This window comes from Macrotis lagotis, chromosome 2 (assembly GCF_037893015.1).
Source record: "Macrotis lagotis isolate mMagLag1 chromosome 2, bilby.v1.9.chrom.fasta, whole genome shotgun sequence".
NCBI classification, from domain to species: Eukaryota; Metazoa; Chordata; class Mammalia; order Peramelemorphia; family Peramelidae; genus Macrotis; species Macrotis lagotis.
In genome coordinates, this window is record NC_133659.1 from 18,888,494 (window position 1) to 18,910,101 (window position 21,608).

The 21,608-nt window shown below is 37.9% G+C and overlaps 1 protein-coding gene across 7 annotated transcripts in view; it reads right to left on the reverse strand.

The window, feature by feature from the left end:
• FGGY (FGGY carbohydrate kinase domain containing) overlaps positions 1-21,608 on the reverse strand; it is a 529,413-nt gene that overhangs the window by 16,884 nt on the left and 490,921 nt on the right. For all 7 annotated transcript variants that reach the window (XM_074221312.1, XM_074221313.1, XM_074221311.1 and 4 more), the window contains one exon: positions 2,221-2,282. In XM_074221312.1, coding sequence (XP_074077413.1) covers positions 2,221-2,282 — 62 coding nt within the window. The remainder of the gene's footprint in view (positions 1-2,220; positions 2,283-21,608) is intronic.

Genomic DNA, 21,608 nt, shown 5'->3' on the forward strand with positions numbered 1-21,608 from the left:
CATGGCTAATAAGTATCCACCTGGATTCAAACTCAAGTTCTCCTGGCCCTGGATCTGGTGTCTATCCACCACACCATCTAGCTCCACATATGTGGGATATGTTTTTACATAAATAGATATAGATAGTAAATTTAATATGTAATAGCATCTAATATTTCTTTTTATTTATGTATAGAGATATACCTAGAAGAAATTTCCTTCCTTCATGGGATGTTAAGGTTTGCAAAACATTTTTCTTACCTTTTGTGATAAATTCAGTTGTTGCTTATTCCCATTTATAGATGAAGAAAAATAATCCCTGATAAGTTAAGAGACTTTCCTATAAAGCTTCAGCTGGCAAAAACCAGAACTAGGAAATGGACTTAGGTTTTCTTTTTTTTTTCTTTTTCTTCTTGGTTTTTGCAAGGTAATGGGATTAAGTGACTTGCCACAGCTAGATAAGTATTAAGTGTCTGAGCAACATTTGAACTCAGGTCCAAGGTTGGTGCTCTATTCATTGTGCCACCTAGCTGCCCCTAGATTTTCTTTTCTACATCTAGTATACTGCCCACTTTGCAATCATTGCTCTCAAGGGAGAAAATAGGATTGGGTGATGCTTTCTGATTGAGCAGCCCACAATTCAATGCAATTACTTGGAAAGCAGTGAGTTTCCCATGAGCAGATGTATTCAAGTATCAATGACCTTGCTCTTCAGGAAGTCATGCTTCATAAGGGACAGAAATTGTAGACCTTAACTATTTCTTTTGGCTCTAGGTTTTGGGGGATTCCTGATTGATTCTCAGATGTCACTACAAAATTGAATGTTTCTTCTTTCTGTGCCAAGCTTACTTTGAACATGGTTTTAATTCCAAATCTAAAGCACTTTCTTATAACCACACACCTAACACACATTCTTGAACTAGAGCTTCAAAGTAAAGTTAATCAGCCAGGTCTTAGGACAGTTCTGGTTATTAAGCAAATAAAAACAGAAAAGAGCATTCACTCTTTCGTTTGGTCCCTTGTCAGTGAATTCCCATTGATGAGATCCTAGAAATCTCCAGATAATGCTTATCATCGAATCATTGATTTGGAAAGGAAACAGATCTTAGATCTTCTAGTGTCTCTTGGTTGGCACATAATGCATAAGGTGTGAGGTCTGCAGTCAGGAAGACTCCTGGACAAGTCACCTAACCCTTTTCATCTTAGTTTCCTCATGTAAAAAATGAGCTGGAGAAGGAAATGGCAAACCATGTCAAGAAAACTCCAAATGGAATCATGGAGATTCAGAAAAACACAACAACAACAAAACCAACAGTCCAATCTCCAGGTTTTACATAAGAAGGAGCCTGAGGACTGAGGAAGGGAAGAAGGTTAACCGAGACCAGCTATCACAATGGACCTGAGTCAGGAAGAATTGATCTCAAACCCGACTTTACTGGCCATGTAGCATTGAGCAATTATCTTACTTTACGTGTTAGCCTCTCTTTCCTTAGTTGTCAAAAGAGGGTAAAAATAAATCCCTCAAAGGTTTGGTGTAAAGATCAAATGAAGCAGCATGTAAAGTGCCTTTAAGCCTTAAAAACACTATGCAAATACAAGCTATTTTATTATGATTAACATTATTAAAGTAGTAAAATGAGAGCACTTCACTTGGAGAAGACCCAAGTTCAAATCTCACCTCAGAACTTATCTTGTGACTTTGGGCAAATGGCTTAATATACCTTGGGCCTCCATTTCTTCATCTTTCAAAAGAAGGGGTACCTTAGAAGACCTTTCATACCCCTTCCAGTTCTAAAACTATGAACACCTGAGTCTCTAAATGCAAATTTAGGGTTCTTTTCATGAAACTGAATATTTGTTCCAACCTTTTCTCTCATGTCTTTAGTGAGCTCTTGGTCATCCCTTCCTATTAAAAGAAATTTCAATTCATGTTTTAGAACTTCCACAAATCCTCCCCTCTTCTTAGAGCTGGAATTGCCTTCTTGGAATTTTTTGAAAGAATTCATTGCCTTCTTCTCTTTTGTTCCAACATGCCCTTATATTGTACTAGAAGTGTCTCTGCCCATGTGTTATTCCACCCCTCTGCTACATTATAAGCTCCCTAAGGGCAGAATTGTCCATGTCTAGCACAGGGTCATTTGCAAAATAGTCATTGGATAAATATTTTTGAATGGTCAGTATAAATACTCTGGAAGTGATATCGATTGCTAAGCACATAAACAAGTAAAAATGGTCCTTTACCTCTTCTCTTCAGGTTTGGGGAACACAACTTTCCCAACTTTTCCCATTCTTGCCATTGCCTCCTGTTAAACAATAAACACAGAACAAAGTGGGTTTTTGTTCCAAACCATCATAACCAGAGTAAGATATTTTGCAAATAGGAACATTCTGACTTGGATTAGTTTGGGTTTAAATTTTTTTAAAAGTCAATTGGTCCATTGTGTCTATAACCTCTTTAATTTTTAATCTTATAATTTAAAAAAAGTTTGTTTTTACATTTTATTCATGTCTAAAAATAAACAAAAAAAAAGCAAAAAAAGAGAAAGTCTCTGCTCTCTTCCCTCTCCTGTAACAAAGGTTAGGCAAGAAAAATAAAGTTCAACAAAGCCAACTGACATATGATCCATGACTGAAATCACATGCAATATTCCCCACCCCCACAATGAATTTTCCTGTAGTCTGTCATCTTTGTCAATTCATTGTGAATGAGTTAATTATAGTGTCTGATATACTAGTTATTTCATAAATGTTTACCACATTGATTACAAGGTGAAACCTTAGAAGGCCTTTAATTTGTATTTTGCTTATTATTCGTGATTTAGAACAGTAGTTCATATGGTTGCTAATAGTTTATAATTCTTAATTTGAGATTTTTTTGTTCCTATACCAGCCCAGCAGTTCTCACTATATGATCCAGTGATCCCTGAGGATCACCAAGATCATTTCAGGAGATTCATAAAGTCAAACCTATTTTATAATAATGGGAAAACTGTTCAATTTCTAATATGCTACTATGTTTATTGTTGTAAAGGGGTTCTGAGACCAAAAAATTTAAGAACCGTTGTTTCTATTTACTTACTGGAGAATGGCTTGTGGCATTGGATATCCAGTTTAATTTCCTTATATATAAGATACAGATTAGAAATATTGGATAAATAGATTTCTTACCCACTTACCCCTTTCTTTTCTTGTCCTAGATACATTGCTTATATTTATGTAAAAGGTTTTCAATTTCCTGTGGTTTTTCTTAATCTTTTGTAATTGTCTCTCTCTTTTGTTTGGTTAAAATTGATCTCCAAGCCAATTGTGAACAATATCTCCATCCATTTTTCTCAAATTTGAAAAATGATATGACCTTTAATACTTAAGTACTCACTGAGAATGTCTTTATTATGCTGGCCAAATCACAAATAAGACACTTTCCAAAACTTTGTCTTTTGGTGGCCAAATTACTTTCCAGATTTCTAAAAAAGTTTTGTCAAATTAAAGTGTTCTTATACAAGTAGTTCATGTACTAGACTTTATTGAACACTGGGTTACTGAGTGTGGTTGTCAACAGTTTTTGCTCATCTGCTATGTTACATTGACTTATTTCTTCTATTTTTAAAATATACCCAATAGAGTTGGTCATTATTGTTTGAGGATATAATTTGAATTTTGGAAATACCCACATTTGTTCCTACTTTCCACCCCATTATTTCTGTATCTTTCCCCCCTTTTCAAATGAATTTTGTCATAATTTTATCTAGTTTTTGTAAAGTACTCCATGGTAATTCAATCGGTATAACACTAGCCCTGTAAATTAATTTAGTTAGCATTGCCATTTTTAGTATATTAGTAGTCATGTGACCCAACTATGAGCAGTAAATATCCCTGCCTGCCTTTAATATGTAAGGAACATTTTATAATTGTTTGTCTTCAGTATGTTCTAGTAGTTTTACTCCCAGGGATTTGTTTATTGGAGATGGTTTTAGATTTAGCACTCACTTCTCAGTAGTCTCAGCCTCTCTGAATGGGGGACTAGAAGACAGAGCCAAACCCTAACCCCCCACCCCCCAACTCCATCCCTTTTTCCTTTCTTTTTTCTGTGTTGTCTTTACCCATTCAACTATAAGTTTCTTGAAGGCAAGTGCCATTTTTACTTTTCTTATTTTTTGTTTTCCAAATGCATGAGAAAAAAATTGAATTACACAAGAAGCACATTATATTGACATAAAGTAGTCATTTTTGTTCCTACCCAAGTTTCCTGAACCCCTGAAATCTCTCCTTGAGGAAGCCCTATTCTAAGATTCCATCACTGAAAACATTATGGCCCATATTGGTAGAAGGTGCTTCCTCTTCTGCGAGTTCCCCAATAAAATCCCAGGTCGAGTCCAAATCATTATTACTATAGAAATTTAATATGCAGATATTGGCGACATTTTCAGTGTTGTCATCATAAAGGACTAAACTGATTTTTCTAATTTATCCAAATAATTTGCCTCTAACAGCAGCTCTACCATCCCCTCTGGCTGTGGGCAAGTTGGAAATTGCCACCACTTAAATGAATTGATTATAGAAATGCTGACAAAAGACTAAATATAGGCCTCCCCTAATATCTCCATCCTCAGAAAGGCTTTCTTTGAAGCTGGCCTCCAAACTCATGCTTCTTCCACAGGAGCCAGGCTGCCCAAATGGGAAGCACGCTACCCTCTTTGTTGGTGTGTCTAGACAACACAATGGGCACAGTGATGGGCTTCTTTCTTTCTTGCCCACACAATGGGAGCTTTAAAACAACAACAGCGACAAAAACTAAAGTATTTTGTAAAATAGCATTTTAATCATTTCTTTTCTCTCTCTCCACAAAGGAAATGCTATAATTAGACTCTGAAAGTTCCCATTTGATCGTCACGTCTCAAAGGCTTGCAAGGGGCTTTGGGGGGAAGAACATAGAAGCTCTGTGGTCACACCAATAAAAGATCACATTCATGGCTCTGGACTCTTTGTCCCAGTCTCAAGGCTGGGGGAGCTCTGGGTTGGTAAACACCCTGCTTCTCCATCAGAGCCTCTTGGGGAAAAGAAAAAGTCCTTCTGTGAGGGGAGGGCAGATGCCAGATTCTCATCTTTTACAAAATGGTCAAACCCACATACTAAGAGTACTCTATCCCCCACTCTCCAAGGCTGTGTAGAAAGCTGGGTGGGTGGGGGTAGGGTGGCATTGCTGGTCAATGAACCATCATTCTAAATTGCCCTACAGAAGTGGCTTCCATGGAAGGAAGGTCTCAAGTTTGATTTTGACTGATATGTAAGAAATAGTGGGACAACTATTGGTGTAAAGATCTTTTTTACTTGGAGTGCAGTCTCCAAGGCTCCCCTTCCTGCTCCAGTATGAGGACACATCACTCAAATTCTGATTGAAGATGTCCACTGAGTGGGAGCCCAAGCCCCTTCTATTTGGACAACCCTGATTGGTAGGAAGCATGATCTTAGATGGAGATATTGGTGTTACCTCTAGGAATACAGAAGGAATATATTTGTAAAGCATTTTTCAACCCTTCAATATGCCTACCGCCCTGCTAGTTCTATCATTTCTTCTAATTCTCTTCTCTGGGACCCAGTATGACAAGTCAGTAGTCAATTAGCAACTTGTATTAGATACTAGTAAGTATCTATATACTTATATATATAGTAATATACCAGGAATACTAGTTTCTTAATGGGAGTTGAATCATCACCTATGGGCAGCTAGGTGACCCAGTAAATAGAATACTGGGCTTAGGGTTAGGAAGACTTCTCTTTTCAAGTTTAATCTAACCTCAGATGTTTACTCTGTACTAAATGGTGAGTTAAATCCTTTTAAGCCTTTTAAGCCATTAAAATACTTGAAGACAGTTATTATTTCCTTACTAAATCATTTCTTCTTTTGGCTAACCATCCTTTGCTTCTTCATTCAGCATTCATATGGCAAGTCCTTGGAACCCTTCACCATCATGGCTGCCCTTTCCTGGATATCCTTGATATTATCAATATACTTCTTTTAGTTTTTTTGCAAGGCAAATGGGGTTTAGTGGCCTGCCCAAGGCCACACAGGTCATTATCAAGTGTCTGAGGCTAGATTTGAACTCAGGTACTCCTGACTCCAGGGCTGGTGTTCTATCCACTGTGCCACCTAGATAGCCCAATATAATTTCTAAAATATGGCACCCTACATGCTACAAGTGTAGACTGAGCAGGGACAAAGCTTAATTTTCTATTAATTTAATTTTCTCATCTCAAAATTGAATGAGTGAATCAATCAATTATTTAGGCACCTATGATTAAGATGCTGAAGAGACTGAACTTGTATTCTACTTGGGAAGACAAGTATAAATTCTTTGCAAGTATGCAGACTATATTAAAAGTTGTATATATTGAATAATATAGCATAGTTTGGGAGGGAGAGCATTGGTAATTGGGAGATCAGAAGAGTTTCATGCAAAAGGAGACCCAGATTGTTTTTAAAGAAACCAGGGATTGAGTTGAGGTAGGAGGTCTTTAGAAGACTTAGGGGACAGTCTGTATAAGGGCTTGGAAAGGGGGGATATGAATATTGTGTTTGAACAACAACAAAGAGGCAGCTAGGTAGGGCACTGGATCTGCAGTCAGGAAGAACCAAATGCAGTTCCTGCTTCAGACATTTACTAGCTGTGTTCCACTTGGGAAGACAAGGATGTATTCTGTACAAGTATGAAGCATCTATTCAAAAGCAGAGTAGGTCACTTAAATGTCTGTCTGCCTCAGTTACCTCATCTGCAAAGCAAATAATAATTGCATCTACCTCCAGATTGATGTGAGGATCAAATGAGTTTGTATTCATAAAATGTTTTGCATTCCTAACAGGGTTATCCAAATGCTAGCTCTTAGCGAAGCCGATCGGGCTGGACCTTTGAGTATATGAAGGGCAGCATTGTGTAAGAAGGATGGAAAAAAGATAAGGTACAGATGGTGAAGAGGTGAATGTCTGATGAGAGTCTATGTTTGGTCCTCGAAGAGGTCGGGAACCATGGCTATTTATTGACTGAGAAGAGACTAGAAGAGTACAGACAAATCCTTGACTCCAATTTAATAATGAAAATAATATCCAACATTTATGGAATGCTTTAAAATTTAAAATTAATATTAGTAAAAATTTATATTTCCACTTTAAGATTCTTTTTTTTAGGTTTTTTTTTGCAAGGCAAATGGGGTTAAGTGGCTTGCCCAAGGCCACATAGCTAGGTAATTATTAAGCGTCTGAGACCGGATTTGAACCCAGGTACTCCTGACTCCAAGGCCGGTGCTTTATCCACTATGCCACCTAGCCACCCCCACTTTAAGATTCTTAAAGTAGTTTATACATATCATCTCATTTGATCCTCACAACTGTGGGAGCTAGGTACTATTATCCCCATTTTACAGATAAGGAAACTGAGACAGACAAAAGCTAAGTGACTTTCCCAGAGTCGCCCAGTAAATGAGTTTATGAGAATCGATTTGAACTTAGAACATCTTGATTAAAAATTCAGTACTACCTGGGTGACTTCAACATTATGTAAAATGTTTTAAAGATATGATTTCATCTCATCTTCACAATCTTGTAAAGAAGGTGCTATTATTATTATTATTATGATTCCCATTTTGTGGATCAGAAAATATAGGCTTAGAAAGGTAGCTTGTATCTAGGGAAAGATTCAAATCCAGATCTTAGAGATCTTAGAGTGCCATATTGCCTCTGATAGGACAAACAAGTGAGCAGAAGCCCAGTGAGGAATGCAAAAGGACTATGGATGTTCAGAGGCTCTTCTACTTTGGAAATAAAAGTTTTATTTTTGTATATTTATTTGAGATAATCTATATTCTTAAAATGATGGCAACAACAACAAAAACAAAAATGCTCAGAAAAAAAAGACGCCACCAACCCCACCAGCTGTGTTTATGAATATCAGCACTCTCAGAGTTCAGAAAAAAGCAGAAATTCAATCTGTTTCTTTGTGACTAGTTTAATGGAGACAACAGAGTGCTCTGAGGAAAGGAGTCTAATACTGAGCATTCAAAAATTCTAATTCCATCACTAATTTACTTTGTTCATCTTGGGAAAAACCCTTTGTCCTCTCTGGCCCTCAGTTTGTAAAAAGAGACTTTTTTTTAGGAAAAAGAGACTTTTCTAAGGGTTCCCTTATGGTCCTTCTAGGCCTAAGCAATTTCATGGTTATGTTGCTAACATCTGAAGTATTGACAAGGACATTATGAATTATAGAAACACGGTTTTTAAAGTCTTTCTTTTGGGACTCTCCAGTACCCTCTTGGACTTGGGAGTGGCAGGGGCAGTTATCATACTGGCAATACAGGACAAGGAATTATATTTTAGAGAGAGATTGATGACAGTCAGAAGGTTGACCACAAGGTAATGAATTCTTCAGCCATGAAAACATGATAAACCATGGAAGAAACAGAAACTCAGAGGCAGAGGGAGCATCCATGCTAATGAAATTTGGATTTTTCAAAGTATCAGCATCATTAGTAGCTTGGAGATACCTAAAGGTTGTAAAGTGTTTTGCAATGCAAACTGGGTTTTCCAAAAGCTAGCTCTTAGAGGCCAGTCTGGCTAGGCCTTTGAGTATATGAAGGGGGAGTGATGTGTAAGAAGGATGGAAAAAAGAAAAGATACAGTTAGGGAAGAGCTCTGAATGTCAGATAAGAGTCTATCTTTAGTCCGAGAAGAAGCTGTGAGTTACTGTTATTTATTGATTGAGAAGAGGTGCGATGTGTTGGGCCTGGACTTAGAAAGGCCTGCGATAAAATCTGAGAAGTGGTATGACCCTTGGATTCAACTCTATTATATATAAATAGCTAACATTTGTATTTCATCCCTCATGACCACCCTTTTCATGATTCCTATCACCTAATATTATCACCTTTTACAAGTGAGGAAACTAAATCCAAGGGCTGTTAATGACTTGCCTAGGTCACTATGAGTTCCTGAGCCATCATCCTCTTCTCCAAGAGTGAGAGCAGCCTTCTCATCATCTCCAAGGTCACCATTGTTGGGTTGACTCCTACAGTATCTTCTTTGGCCAGGAGCCCACCATGGTTGGAAACTCAGTGACCCCCAGTAGCCACCCCCAAGAGAAGGTCTGTGGGAAGGGGAGGAAGCCCTTCAGGCAGCTGATTTCTTGCATCTTTGTATTAACATGTAAAGCTTTCTTCACCTTTAGTTCCAGATCTTGTGTGCCATCTGGTGACTGGTTTTGCTGCATCTGTGTTTACTTTATGACCTTAGGCAAAGGCAGAATTTACTTATGGGGAGCTGGAGAGGGCTCGTGTTGATTTCTTCCATATGTTCATTGCTGTGGATGTGATTTTTTTTCTTTTCCCTTCAGAGGGGGGAGGCCCAATCCCTGTACTGTGTCTCATTGACACAGCTCTTTGTGTGTTCACGTAGGAGATTCTAGTAAGACATTTTTGTTTTCAGGAACTTTTAGTTCAAGTTTTTCAGATGAGTCAAAAGTGATCTGTGTCTAAGGATTCTTGTTCGGGAGAGAGGAGTTTTAGTCAGTGAGATTATCTTAAGAAGAGGCCACAGCCTGGGAACCTGCAGGACTTGCTCTGTCTCAAAACCATCACTAGGCTCAAATAAATACAAAGTTCTTACTTAGCATTTTAGAATGCTTATTCCATAGAATGAATATTTATTCCTTTTTTTTATCTCTTGTTCATTATTTAGCTGTATGACCCTGGACAAGTCCTTGTTTTGGCCTCGATTTCCTCATCTGTAACACAAATGGATTGGACTAAATGATTTAAAAACCTGCTGGCCCTGGAGACTTACAGATTATATCATCTTAGCCATGACATTGTCAGTATCCTCACTTTCCCAGAAAAGGTGTTTAATGTTTGTTCTCATCTCTTTCCCTCGCTCCTTCAGAACTAGGCTTTTACTGGTGTTCTAAGATCATCGCCAAAGTGAGAAGGTAAAATCCCTGTTGTAGTTGAAATCTCTGTTTGCAATGTGTTTATATTAATATAGCTATATGGAGATGTGTGTGTGTGTGTGTGTGTGTGTATTCACAGTTTTTTGAGCAGTGCAGGAAAACAGAATATAATATCCAAGAAAGAAATCTTACCTTCTGCATAATAACTAGCTACTGACTGCTCTGTGTCCTCCCTTTTTTCTTCCTTCTTTCTTTGTTTCATCCTTTCCTCCTTCCTTGCTTTTGCTTTCCCTCTCTTCCTCCCTCTCCCTCCCACCCTCCCTCCCTCCCTTCCTTCCTTCCTTCCTTCCTTCCTTCCTTGCTGCCCTTCCTTGCTGTCCTTCTTTTCTTTCTCTTTTTAAAAGAAGACATCATAGGAATACCAGATTTTTACTCTGACTTTTTGTCTTTCTTAGTCTCTTTTGATTCAGTGGGTAGATTTCCTTCTTATTTATAGAAATAAGGGGAATGTTCCAGATTTCTCATGTTAGATATTGCTAAAGCAGGAAGGCAGCTGTGAATCACTTCAGACTGGACCATCACCTCCTAAAAGACTTGGAAATGTCACACCAATTTTACAAATCTCCAAAGTTTTAAGGTGTAGATGCAATACCAAATGAGTATGGTGAATCATTTTGATTTTGTTTTTATCCATTTTCCTGAAAGTCTGGTGTAGTTCTCATTCTGAACTTGCTTGGAGATTAACTGTGGTCTAGCAGAGTGAGCCTTGCATTTGGAGTCTGACATCCTGAGTTCAAATTTCCACTTTGCTGCTTGCTACCTGAATGACCATGAACAAGTTCTTTCTCCTCCTTAGACCTCAGTTTCTTCATCTGTGAAACGAAGGGCTTGGCCTAAGGGCCCATGCAACTCCAATGTCCATCTTTTCTATACTTATCTTGCATGTGCTATTTATGATATGCTGTTTCTCCCATTAGAATGTAAGCTCCTTGAGGTCAGGAATCATTTTTCTATTTTGCTTTATATCTTCCATGTCTAGTATACATTTAGTACTTAATAGATGCTCCTTAATTTTTGATTGATTTCTCCTGGGTTTAAATCCCAGTCCTACAAATGAGTACTTTTCCTTTCTCTGGGCTTTCTTTCTTACCTTCATCGCTGAAAGGAGGATATTACGACTCAAACCACCCACTTGGCTTTGGTGAGGACAATACGTTATGAGCTTTTTGAAATGATCACCAGTGGCATGAGAGCCACTTTCCTGCCTTTCTCCTTTCCTTCTTTTACCTATTGTAGAAACATACTGAGATCTTTCCCTTGTTGCAGGCAATCCAAAAGGTCCCAACTCCTTCAAAATCAAATGGAATGTAAAGAAAGACAAGGGTCAATGTCATAACAAGATTAGATTGAAGAAATGACCATGACCATAAGGTATGGGCAGAAGGAGTCTGAGTGGTCTTTAAGAGATGCCAATATGGCCCCAGGATAATATTTGGGGGCACCAGGAACTTGAGTTGAAGATTAGATATTTTAAGGGGGCCGAGATAAGGAAGGAAGGCATCAGAGGCATGGGATTCCAGGATATATACAAAGACTTCAGAGGTGGTAGATAAGATATGTTCAGGGAACAGCAACCCCCCCCCAAATTAACTGGAATGTAGAGCGCGTGAGGGGAGTAATGGGGAACAGTATGGAAGGATAACAGGGCCCGATGAAAGATACATATATGAAGCACTAGGTTTCCTAATAAAGGGAAACAATTGGTTTCCTTCTGCCTCTGAAGATCCTTTTGAAGTTACAGTTAACATCTCTTCCTTCTCTCCTCTGACCTTGTTCCCACTCTGGTTTAGGCCCCCTGTTACTTCATGCTTGGCCAATTGCAAAAGCTCGGGGTGGGGGGGGTGCGGTATGGGTCTGCCTTCCTCCAGTCTCTCCCCACTCTTAAAATACAAGTGAATTATAGCACCCTCTCCTCCTACACGTCTCAGCTCTGGGCATTTTCTCTGGCTGCCTCTCAGTCCTGGAATGCTTGGTTTATCTGCCCTAACTACTGAACTTCCTGACTTCCTTTTAAGTCCCAACTAAACTTCTGTAGGAAACCTTTCCCAATTCTTTTAATTCCAGTGCCTTCACTGTGTTTATTATCTCCTGTGTATTCCATATATAGCTTGCTTTGCATATCTTTATTTGCATGTTGTTTCTCTCATTAGATTGTAAGCTCCTTGAGGACTGGCACTTGACTTTTGCTTGTTTATTTATTTATTTATTTATTTATCTCTAGTGCCTAGCAGAGACAATGTTTGTCTTTCAGTTTTGAAGAAGACCCTGAAATCAGGCAGGTAATGCCATGACAAGCACATGAATTAGATTTGAGTGAGGGGGGGGCTGTGCCAAGTCACCAGGTTCACTTTCTCCTCCAGAGTCATCTGGGTCCAGTGGTCAGATATGAATCAGGAGGACTAGACAATGGCCCTAGATGCAAGGCAATCAGGATTAAGTGACTTGCCCAAGGTCATACAGTCAGGAAGTGGTAAATGTCTGAGGCTGGATTTCAACTCCCATCCTCCTAATCCCAAGGCCAGTGCTCTATCTACTGTGCCATCTAGCTGCCCCTTTAGGTCAGATAAGGGACTTAATAAATGGTGATTGATTGAAGATGAAAACCAAGGTGTCAGAGCCAAAAGAAGTTGGCCTTTCCAAGGGAAATTGTTCAGTTAAGAAAAGACTGAATAGCCTTGGGCAGGTATGGGAACCTATAGCTAACTCACATTAGTGAGTCACCAGGGTTTTTCATTAAGAAGTAGCTTTGTCCTGGAAAATGCCACATATTTACACTGGCAGCTGAGATGCTTAAGCACATTTTCAAAGGGACATGCCCAGATATAAGGAGAATGTTCACATTTAGACTGGTGAAGTTCCAGGCAGGCTTGTGTGGCTCTAGACTTGGTGTCTTCTTCTGACAAGTGGGGAGAGGAGAGTTTCCCAAGAGGCCTGTTGGGCAGGGAACATTTTATAAAATTTCTAATTCTATAGAAGAGAATTGTTGTGGTGCTTGTGTTGTTAGACCATTATAGCTCTCTAGAGAGACTGGCTCTGACTGCAAAGACCTGGGGATTTATATTTCTTCCCAGAGTGAGGAGAAAGAAGGATAAGACACTATTAGCTGTGAAGATTTTCTTTCCCTCCCTGTTATTGTTCAATCTATTTAGTCAATTCTTTGTGCCCTATTTTGGAATTTTCTAGGTAAAGATACCATTTTCCTTCTCTAGTTCATTTTACAGATCAGGAAACTGAGGTAATCAGTGTGAAACGACTTGCCCAAGCTCACTGACTGATTTGAACATGGTCCTTTTGATTCTAGGGCTGATGTTCTATCCATTGCCCAACCTAGCTTCTAGTCAAATATAAGTCAAATATAAGATTTTGCAGTTTCTTCTTTAATGCATTTCATTTGATTAATTTTGTTATAGTATGATAAAATATTTTTGAAATTAGAAGTCAGGATTCTTTTTATATTTTTCAAAATTTCAAGGAAAGATCCACATTCTTAAAGACTCCTACGTCTACTTCCTTCACTGAGAAAGAAAAAGAAAGTCAAGCAAACAAATTCTCACATTAGTCATGTTCAGAAAAGTATCTCAATCTGTAGCCTGAGTCCTTCAACTCCCTAAAAGGATTTGGACAACCTGTTTCCCGATGAGACCCCTGGAATAGTGGGTGATCATTTTATTGATCAAAGTTTCTAAGTTTTTTCTAAGTTGTTTATTTTTATATGATTGCTATTATTTTAGAAATCATCCTTGTATTCACTGTACTCTGCATCAGTTTGTACAAATCTTCCCTGGTTTTTCTGAGACTCTCTTCTTTTTCATTGCTTACATTGCTTCTATCACATTACTATATCATAATTAATTCAGTCATTCTCCAGTAGATGAGCACCCCCTCAGTTTCCATTTCTTTGTTGCCACAAAAAATCTGCTATAAATATGTTTCTTTTTTCCTTTTCTGCTTTTTATCTCTGTGGGATATGGGCCTAGTAGTGTTATGGCTAGGTCAAAAAATATTCACAGTTTAATAGCATTGGTAACATGACTGCAAAATGAGAAGCCCATATGCTTTTCTACACTCTAGGAATTATTTCCTTCTCATTTTATAGATGAGGAAACTGAGGCAATCAGGGTTAAGTGACTTATCCCAGAGTCACACAGCTAGTAAGTGTCTGAAATCAGATTTGAACTCAGGTCACCATGACTCCAGGTCCAATGTTCTATTCACGGAGCTACCTATCTCCCAGTATATATTACACATCAGTGTAAAATATAATTAGAAGAAGATCATGTGAAATCAGTCTACATTTAGACAGGCAGAGTCTTCAGGACTAGGAAGGTGATGATCAGGTCTTATGCAGAGTTTTGTGTTCTGTCCTGAGTTTTGAAAGGACCCTAATATATTAGAGATCATTCTCAAAGGAAAGCTATTAGGATAGTGAAACACCTTGAGACCAGATCCTGTGAGTATTGGCTGAAGGGAATGAAATTGCTCACCTTGGAGAAGAAAAGACTTAGGAGAGTGTAACAGTTGTCTTCATGTATTTGAAGAGTTATTACATATACATATGAGGAGATTGGACTTTTTCTACTTAGCATTAGTAAGTAGATTTCTGTGAAACAGGTCCAATTGGCAGAGACAGATTTAAGGCTGATGTAAATAAAAAACTTTCTAACAATCAAAGTCATTCCAAAGTGGAGATAATACATTATACCACACTGGATTACAGGAAAAGACATAATGACAATTTGTCCTAGATATCACAGAGGGGATGCGAATTAAGATACAGATTAAGTACAGGTTGGACTAGTTGATGAAATTCTATTGTTCTGAGTTCTTGTTCCATCATTAGCAATGTGCAATCTTAGGGATGTATATTATCAGAAACTCAGTCTCCTTATGTCAAAAAATGAGGGGTTTGGACTAGAGTTCTTTTAATTTCCTATCATTTAAAGTCCTTCCAGGTAGAACATTTGATGTTTCATTTTCTCACAGTATATTTTCTACAGTCTTACCTCTGACATCATGAGATCTATGGTCTCCGAGGTCTATGCCTGAGGAAGAGATGGGGGCTATGAAAACATGATTGTTCTGATGACATCAGAAAGAAAAGATTTCACTAATGAGCTGGTCAACCAACATTTATCTTGCCATGGAGGGCATCTCACACCAGCTCAGACATATTCTATTTCTCACTAAATACATTCATGTATAGTCTCTTGGTTGCTTCCAGGACTATTTTTGGCAGGCTCAGACCTGTTCCAATTAGATATCTACATTCACCACACACTTGCCATTGGAACCCCTAAATGCTGATTTTCCCCTCTGAAAGGGAACTAGAAACCCAAACTATCCTCAGGATGAGAACTCAAAGAACCAACTGAATACAACCACTGCCAGCCCTAGTAGTCATTTTTTCCATGCTCCTCAAAGTTTGGGGGTAACATCCTTAATTTTGGGACTTCCAAAACAGCATGTCTTATGAACAACATCTTCACTCTTCTCAGGAAGTCAATCAGTCTTCCTGCCTCTGTCATAGTATCATAGCTGTTGAAGGCTAGAAGGGACTTCAGAGGTCATTCAGAGCAACCTCTTCATTTTGGTGATATGAAAACTCAGATCCAGAAAAAGCTTTACCTAGAAATGACTTTGCCTAATGCCAGACAGGTAGTTACAGCTAAGATTCAAATCCAAGGCCTCTGATTTTGAATCTGATATGTTTTTAATTTCTCCAAATCTTTGACTTCCCCTTTCTCTTTCTTATACACCTGTTCTATCTTACTTGCTCAATTTATGATGGCTCTATGCTTCATCCATCAACCAGAGATTAGATCTCAGTCTTCCACATCAAACCACATTTATCAGCATCAAAGGAATGCCCAAAGTAGCCTGGGATAATAATTAATCATTGCAGTCAGCTATGTATATGCTTTGACTTCCCTTCATTTCCTTGTCTATCCTTGGTGCAGTTGCCAAATTAAATTGTTCTCTGAAATTTTTCCTGGAATACTCATCCCTCATGTCAGAGAATCATTTAGAGAATTGTAATCCAAAGATTTGGGGCATTTAAGAACTTTGCTCATCATCATCATCATCATCATCATTATCAGTTAAGCTAAAATACACAACACTCATAGGTACTGGAATCCAATTAGCATATATATGCCATAGAACAAGGCAAATCACTCTCCATGCAGGCTTGCTTGTTCAGCACAATTTCTATTCATATCCTCCAATAACCTTGACACTCTATATACTGAAGGTTTTCCTTACTTCCTAACTTTTTGAGTATGCCAGTGGGACACTTTGATCACCTCATTCCTGCCATGTGACTGGACCATATTCACTTCTTTGTTGTTATACTTTCCTCCTATTCTTCTATGGAGTTCTTCACTGATTATAGTAGCTTGTTCACATGGACCATGAAACACTATGTTACTCATTTGTTGTTGGGAACCATTGTGTATGGGAATACTGTAAATTATCTTCACCTGGTGCCTTTGAGCACCAGAGTCTTATCTTACTAAGTACAGGAGTGGGAGTGGATTAGAGACTGGAAAGGTATTTAAGCACTTTTATTCTGGTAAATGAATGGAGCACTTGGAAATCTTGATGGAGTACTTGTCTCCTTTGTAAACCTTGTCTCCTGCCCCTCCAATGCTCACCTAGGAAAGATAAGGGAATCCTGAAGTGGGACTCTACAATTTGTGATTTTTTTCATAGACTGATCTAGGTGAGGATGAAGGATACCTTACAAGGGTTAATTAGTATGTGTTTGCTTGCAGCGCTGAAGATCTATTCAAAGCATCTTCAAGCTCAAAAATAAGAAAGAACAGAAAGAGAACTACATATAAATGTAAACAATAAGCTAAATTTCTATATAGGCCAATCGATATTTAGGAAGAATAATAGCAGCCCAGATGCCCAATAATTGATAGGAGACCAAATTTTTATCTGTACTCTAATTTGAAGAGAACAAATTTCAAATTTTTCAACCTCAGAGAGTTGGGAAGTGTTGGATGAAATTCTCAATACATAAAAGTAAACAATTAAAAGATATAGAGAAGAAAGTCTAAAGAGATAGATAATGAATGCATAAATGATTCATAAATTAGTTTAGACTTTTAAAAAGTGTATTCTGTTGTAATTTGGTTGTTTCAGTCATGTCTGACTTTTATGATTCCACCTTGGGGTTTTCTTTGCAGAGATCCTGGAATTGTTTGTCATTTCCTTCTCCAGTTTAGAAAAAGATAAACTAGTATTCATATAGAAACATATTCATCATGATATTGTTATCAATTAACTTTTTTAAAGGTGTGTAGAGAAGGTGAAAGAAAGGGTAAGTAAATGAGGAAAAATGCAAAATTTTGGCACAGCTCTATAAGATGTGTCAAAATGTTGGTGAAGAATGCTAAGAAACACAGACCTTTTTCTTTTTTAGAAAACAAAAGAGGTGATTGAGAGGGAAAGAGAAGGATCAAAGGAGGCAGAGAGTCATTGAAGTATATAAGAATTTAATAATAGACTGTAAGCTGTGGTTCAGACTAGACAGTAACCCTTTACTTAAAATGAGTGACAAGCAAGATGCTACACTGTGATACTTTAACTTGGTGAGAACACATCTTGATTGTTCACTTGGTATGATCAAGGTGGGGATGCCTCCCTGGGTGAAGCAAGAAATTTGTTTGGAAGGGGTTAGAGACTTGGTAATGTTCTTTGAAGCCTGCCAGGGAACTAGTTGGAATGGAGATCTGAGAGTAAAAAGAGGGTTTCAGCCAAACCTCCAAGTTCTGAGAAGGAACTTCTTAGGGGGAGAGCAGTGTCTGAGATTCATTCTCTTCCCTGATTACCTCCCCCACTCTTGAGAAGACCTGATGAACTTTGGAGGACTTGAACAATTGAACTTTATCATGGATGTCTTAGCAGGGTCCTTGCAGCAAAATACTGACTGCAACATCTATTCGAAGTCAATGACAGAGAAGATGCTTGTCTAAAACATCATGAAAAAACAAAGACCTAAGAAAATACTATGGCATGTCTGAAAGGAACTGCTTAAGCATTGCAACAAAAGGAGGTCTACCAGCAGCCTTACTCCTGTTTGCCTCCTGTGCTTGGGTATTCTTCATTTTCTAGGTTCTTGTAGAGGAGTGTGTCCTAGACTTTTGAACCTAGGATGTTTGAACCAACTGTTATTACTATGTTCAGTTACCTCTTTATGATTGGCATTAATTGATATCCATGAGGCATGTCATAGGGTACAAAACTAGAAGAAACTCTTGTTCTCCAGACCTCAGGGCTACTAGCTTCTAAGGGGATAAGTATCAGCACAGAGTTGGGGATCTGATCTGCTAAAAGGAGGTTTGAGAGAATAGCAATGTGGGTATATGCTATAAAACAGTAAAGAGAAGTCAGCATGTCTCAATTCATATTCCTTTGGTTTCCCTTGTCAGGAAGAACACGTTTTGAACTGGAAAGGGAAGAATAAAACTAATATGGCACTGCTAGCTAAGATAGAGAATCAAGTTGCCCTTGGTGAGTCCAAGTCTCCAAGTCCAGATCTCCTTATCTCAAGGCTCTAAAAAAACCAGATGATTCAGTTACTGAACCACTGTCAATAAACTTAAATTCAGTCACACTGAGGGAAATCCAATCCAAACCAATCCATCAAGTATTTATTTATTTTTTTAAAATAATATTTTATTAAAATCTTAATACTGAACATCAGTATGACAGCTAAATTTTAGCCATTTAAATTTAAGCTGATTAATTTTAATGCACACATATCACAATCATTTTCAATTGTGTTCCTCGTTTATTTAAATTTTACTAGCTTTCTTTTAAAAAATTAGGATCTTTTGTTTTTACAGAGTCAAAATATGTCCTTTTATCAATCTCCATACCCCATTCTCAGGGAGCTATGTTAGATAAAAATAATATTTTTAAAATGGAAAATGAAAAAGAGGAAGAAGACAAATGAAATTATCAAAACAGATCGATATATCTATCTTAAAAAAACTGAAAATATTTTTAAAGGTCTAAATTCTTGATCCCTCTACTTCAACAAGGTTGTATAATAAAAGGGATCTTTTTCAGAGTTTTTCTTTGGAGACATGCTTTCACTAAGCATTTATTAAGCAAGAAGCCATGTTAGAAATAAATTAAAGAGTCAAAACCCTTGTCCTTGAGGAGTTTGCACTTTCCTAGAGGATTACAGCATGTAAATAGATAACGTGCATAAGATTTTTCATTGGAAAGAGAATATACAAACAATTATAGGAGAAGAAGCTTCCCATGAGAGTGGAGTTTTGAAAAAAATCTAGGAATTCTAAGAGGTTGTGATGAGGAGAAAGTACAACATGAAGGATAGACTTTACAAAGATGAAAGAGGATAGAGAGATAGAATGCTGAGTTTGGGGAGCAGCAACCAGACCAGGATGGCTGGATCCCAGAATTCTGTAGAAAAGGAAAGCCACCACAAATTAGAGGAAATCAAATCTTTTCCCAATTTCACAAAAAGAAAACATTGTAAAATGAATATTATGTTGATTCCTGTTAAAATTCCTGGAGATAGTATTAAAGGGATAGTAAATAATTATCTAGAAAAGGAAACAGTAACTACAAAAGAATAAACAAGGTACCCATTAAGAATAAGCCCTGCCAAAACATTCTCTTTCCTTTTTTGATGGTGTTACTAGTCTATTTGATCAGAAGAATGCTGCCTATATGGTTTACAGAGATTAAAAAAAATAAAAAAGCTCCCAACAAAGTCTCTTCTGTTGCCCTTATGGATAAGATGGAATGATGTGGGCTAGAAAATAGCATAGTTATGTGGATTTAGTGATAAAGGAATTGATGGCCTAAATGGGGAATTATGCATCTACATCAGACACTTAGTCAGTCGATTAATAAACATTTATTAAGCCCTTGCTATGTGGCAGGCCTTGTTTCAAATACAAAGTATACAAGAAAGGTTCTAGATGTACTTGGGAAAAAGGTCTCCAACAGAGTGTCCCCATACCATTTAACATTTTCATCAATGACTTGATTATAGATATCGATGGCATACTAGTCAAATTTCCCTAAGTCACAGAGTTTGGAAGGTTAATTAACACACCAGATATCAAGATATCAGGGAAAGGATTCAGAAAGATGTGAGCAGGGCAGAATACTATTAAGGTTAAAGATTTGATGAAATATCTGAGTGATAGATGTGGAGTCTATACTTAGAGTCAAATTCCAAAGCATAATTAGAGGACAGTTCATCTAGAATAGATCCTAGGTAGTGGGCTGAAAATTCAGTATAAATCAAGTCTAATATGTTGCCTGAGAAACAAAGTACTCTTGGGATGCAGTCAGAGAGATATAATGTCTGAGAAGAGGAAACTAATAGTCCTGCTGAGCTCTGCTTGTGTTGAATCATGTTGCAAATACTGCATTACTCTCTAGCTACTACGTTTTGGGAAGGACATCAGCAAGAAGGTGAGTAATAAGAGAAGAACTAATGTAATGGTGAAGGTCCTAGAGGCCATATGGGCATCATTGGCAGAACCAAAGATGTTTATCTTGGAGAAGAAAGAATCAGGAATGTGATTTCTGCCTTCAAACACTTCAAGATTTATCATGTGACAGAGGGATCAGACTTTCCCCCTTTCCCTTAATTCTAGTATATTCTCTTGTCAAGGAAAACAGGGAAAGATAGTCATAGTTTCTGAAGATGCAGAAAGAGAAGACTGTCACCAAAGTCCTAGATGTTGTCAAATGGCTCATCATAAGAAACTATGATTTTTATGATTGGAAATGACATTAAACAAGAGATCTGACCATCTGTTTTCCAGATGCTCCCTAAGGACCAGAGGACCTTTATTTCCATGTGACTTGCAGTAGCAATCTTCCTTAGATGTCCCTTAGAATATTACAGTGTGAGTTCCTGGACACCAGGGACTGTTTCACTTGTCTAAGTGCATCTCCAATGCTTAGCATTGGGTTTTGTATACTTAGTTCATTTTTTTCTTTCTTTCTCCCTTGCTTTTTTATTTTCTCTCTCTCTATCTCTTTCTCACTTCTGCTCTTCTTTCCCTTTTTTTATTTTCTTACTTTTTTCCTCCATGCCTCCTTCCCTCCATCCCATCCTTCCTTTCTTTTTCTCTTTTTTGATATCCATCCATCCTTCCTTCCTTCCTTCCTTCCTTCCTTCCTTCCTTCCTTCTCTCCTTCAAACTTGTTAATTAGGCCAAGGTTTGATTTCATTCACTGATGGGATATAGTGGGCCTGGAATCAGAAAGTCCTGAGATTAAATCTGGCCTTAGATACTTCTTAGCTATGTGACACCGGGCAAGTCATTTAACCCTATTTGCCTCAGTTTCCTCATCTATAAAACAAGTTGGAGAAGGAAATGGCAAACCAGTCCAGTATCTTTGCCAAGAAAACCCCAAAGAGGGTCACCAGGAATTGGATAGAACTGAAGCAACTGAAGAACAACAAAACAGCCTTTGTCTCAGTATCTAGATAGGACAAAGCAGAGAACAACACTGCTCATATATCTCATATAGAGATATCATGGTGGAGTGGAGACCCAGGGCTTGAATTCCTACTTTGCTACCTGTCAGGTATATCAGATTTGGAGGCAACATAGATCTCATAGATCATTTAAA